Source organism: Lactuca virosa, chromosome 4 (genome assembly GCF_052849685.1).
Source record: "Lactuca virosa cultivar CGN04683 chromosome 4, Lactuca_virosa_CGN04683_v6, whole genome shotgun sequence".
Taxonomy (NCBI): Eukaryota; Viridiplantae; Streptophyta; class Magnoliopsida; order Asterales; family Asteraceae; genus Lactuca; species Lactuca virosa.
In genome coordinates this window covers 377,065,836-377,069,542 of record NC_136429.1, presented here as the reverse complement: position 1 = coordinate 377,069,542, position 3,707 = coordinate 377,065,836, and the positions used below count along the sequence as shown (strand labels likewise).

Sequence of the window (3,707 nt, the reverse complement as noted above, 5' to 3'; positions counted from 1 at the left end):
ACTATCAACACCTAAGAATCGGGGCATTACAATGATACCTCCGGAAAAGGATTATTTGATATTACACTTGAGGAGTTAAAGTCTCTTGGTCTTCAAATTGATGATATGCGTGGTCAAGGCTATGATAATGGAGCAAACATGAAAGGAAAACACCAAGGAGTGCAAAAGAGATTTTTAGATATAAATACTAGAGCATTTTACACTCCTTGTGGTTGCCATTCTCTTAATCAAACATTATGTGATACGGCTAACAAGTGTGTTAAAGGAAATAACTTTTTTGGATTCATCCAACGTATTTATACTATCTTTGCAATATCTACTATGAGGTGGGAAATTTTGAAAGATAATGTTAAAGCTTGGAGTCTTAAGTAATTGTGTCAAACTCATTGGGAAAGTCGGGTTGAGAGTGTAAAGGCTATTAAACTTCAACTTGTGGATGTACGGAAGCTTACTTCAAGTTGGAGAAAAAGATAATGATGCTGCAATTGCAAGTGAAGCAACTTCACTAGCAGAAAAAGAACTTGGTGACTTTGAATTTTTGGTATCAACTGTTGTTTGGTATGAAGTACTAAACCATATGAATATTGTGAGTAAGAAGTTACAATCAAAGTATATGCATCTTGACAATGCTATTACAGAAATAAACAAATTGATCGGGTACTACAAAGATTATAGAGAAACTGGTTTTTCAAAAGCGATTGTTGAAGCTAAGGAGATTGCTATGGAAATGGGTATTAATCCAATATTTCCACAAAAGCGTTTGATTGAAAGGAAAAAAATGTTTGATGAGAGTTCAAGTAGCGAAGAAGTTTCATTTACACATTAAGAGAATTTCAGAGTCAATTATTTCTTATACATTGTTGATCAAGCTATTTGTCACACCCCCGGACAGGGACGGCGAAAACGTCTGGAGGCGGGTGACGTCATTGTGCAGTATCATAACAATTTAATATAAATGAAACATAGCAAATCCAAACATCATACATTAAGATAACAAACTTACAATGTTTTACATCATGTATTTGTTCTCAAATTACACAAAAGAGACATTAGTAAGTGAATTCCAACTACAACAAAATAATCCTGAGTCCACGTTCCATAAACCTGCTTACTGATTTCCTGAGAATACAAGTCGTTTGAAAAGCGTCAACATAAAATATGTTGGTGAGTTCTTAAGCATTTTTGTATAAAAATTTGTGATAATTTAGAAACCCAGAAAATCCAATATTTTCTTGTCAAAATAGTTGTGAGTCTTGTTTCCAATCAAGTATAGTTGCATGTGTGTTTTATTATATCATTTTCGAAATCGTATAAAATCGTTTTCTCCAGAAAATCCTATATTTTCTGATGTACAAAGTAGTCTTAAAACCTTAAGACTTGTGTGGTAAAAATTTCGTTTTAGGTGTCCATACGATAGTTGATTATAAAAAAAGGTGTAACTTGCGTAAATTTCTAAATAATACGATTATATTCTCAGTGAGTCGTTATAACCATACTAATATGACAGAGTGTCTGTCCAGACGTTCTTCAGACGTCGGTTTTGTTTAAGACATTTGTCACCCTAGACTGGCCGGTCTAGCTGTAGTGAACAACGAAGGTACGGGGTGTCAACCCCGTATAGATCTATACACAAATTCTCGCTCTCCCTCCAGGGGACTCTGGTTATAACTCTTACAGGAGTTTAAACATACACTAATATATATAGGTACAGTGAAGATGCGTCTGACTAGAATACTAACCGATATTTACGCAAATAGTTGAAATCCGTTATTTATTTAATAAATAACAATAATTGTACTCGTTGACTAGATATTTCGTTTTCGTTCATTGAAAATAATCCACTTGAATCATATTCATAAAAAATGACCCCACATTATCGATGACGACAAAAATGGTCCTTCTTTTTATAAATTATCAATTAAGACCCATATTTGTTAAAAAGTGTCATAAGTGATCCAAAACTACAAGAATCATTGAAAATGGCCCATTTATTCTAAAATACTCGTTTTAGACTAATATATAAGGAAAATGTCCAAAATGACCCTTACTTATTAAATGTTTCCATTTTTGATCCATTTTAAACCGAAGTGTTCAATAATCACCCAAGTATATCCAATGTTCCAAAAATGATCCTTATATATATATATATATATATATATATATATATATATATATATATATATATGCCGAAAATGGTCCAAAATGTTATTATTTTCATAATTTTAACATCTTCTAAAATATTATGTCCAACAACTTGTTTAAGCAATTTTTGAAGCAAATCCTTATGGTTTTTGTCATAACAATTTGTGACTTATATTTTGTAACATACTAGTTCTTGTTTCTATACATAATTTGTGAAATATGGTTCAAAATCTTGAGGCTTGCTCAAGATTTCGAGTTCTTGAACTAATTCATATGGAGTTTTCATAACTTTAACGCACATAACCTAGCATACATGCATAACAAGCAAATATATCAAGATTTAAACAAGGCTTTGACTTGTATCCTCCCCCAAAAACAATGAAAAACTCAAAAATAGGGGTATGAAGCTCACCTTGGGTAGGAGAAAGTGTGGTTGAAGAGGTGAGGTGAATATTGGAGCCTAGAACACTTGAAGTGTTGGACGAACCCCTTGGAGATTTTTATATCCTAATGTTGTTAACACATGAAGTTATGTGTGATTAAGAAGAGTTTTAACAACTAATATATGAAGTATCAAGTTAGGCACAATTACTTACAAGAAATCAAGAGGAATGGTGAAGAAATGACTTCTGGAGTTCTTGGTTGAATTCTTGAGAGTGTTCACGGAGTTCTCAGTGAATGAAAATGAGTTTGTGAATTGATAATAGGGGTTTACACTCCTTCATATGGGACTGGGAAATTGATGGGATATTTACTTGGATTACTGTTGGGTAAAGCCTTATCACTTGGGGGTTAATGCATAGATTACTGATATTTGCATTGGAAACTTACGCATTACAGCTCACAATCCGTAAACACCCTTGAATTGGAAAGGAGTTCACGGTCTAAGTGGACCTTAAACTAAAGTTTATGGTCTAAATGAGGTCCACCAAAGGTGGTTTACGGTCTAAATGGTGGTCCACCATGGAGTTTACGGCCAAACCTTCCATCCTTGAAGTGTTCACGACCATTCTTTTGTCCCTAAGGTAGTTCACGGCCAATACTTGACGGTTTAAGATGGTTCACGACCAAAGTGGCCTCTTGGAAGTTGTTCACGGTCAATGTTTGTTCCTAGGGAAGAGTTCATGGTCCTTAAGCTATATTAATTCTAATGTGTTGGTTTCATTGTTTGTGTGCTTTATATTTTACGTAAGTTCAACATCCCATTTAATTTCATAGCTCATGAGAGTTTTAGGGTAACATAATTCTCAAAAATTTACATTACCATAACATAATAATAATGTAGCTATAACTATTACATATACGAGACTCCTTTGGCTTGATTTTTGGACTTGAAATTTCTAGTTGTGACATCATCCCCTCGTTAGAGGGAACTTCGTCCCGAAATTCTTTAGGAGTTATCCTTACGAACTAGCGAAAAGGTGAGGGTATTTTTGCATCATTTGATCCTCGTGTTCCCTTGTGAATTCAGGTCCGCGCTTGGCATTCCATCTAACCTTCACAATGGGGATGCAGCTTTGCTTCGTGCGCTTAACTTCTTTATCCATAATCTCGATAGGCCGCTC

General features: G+C 34.3%; 1 protein-coding gene across 1 annotated transcript; it reads left to right on the top strand.

Annotated features, from left to right (window-relative positions):
* Positions 1 to 436: 436 nt before the first annotated feature.
* On the top strand, positions 437 to 826 carry LOC145106367 (uncharacterized). Its single transcript, XM_079043363.1, has one exon. It carries the CDS (start codon positions 437 to 439, stop codon positions 824 to 826), a length of 390 nt encoding a protein of 129 aa, XP_078899489.1.
* Positions 827 to 3,707: the final 2,881 nt, after the last annotated feature.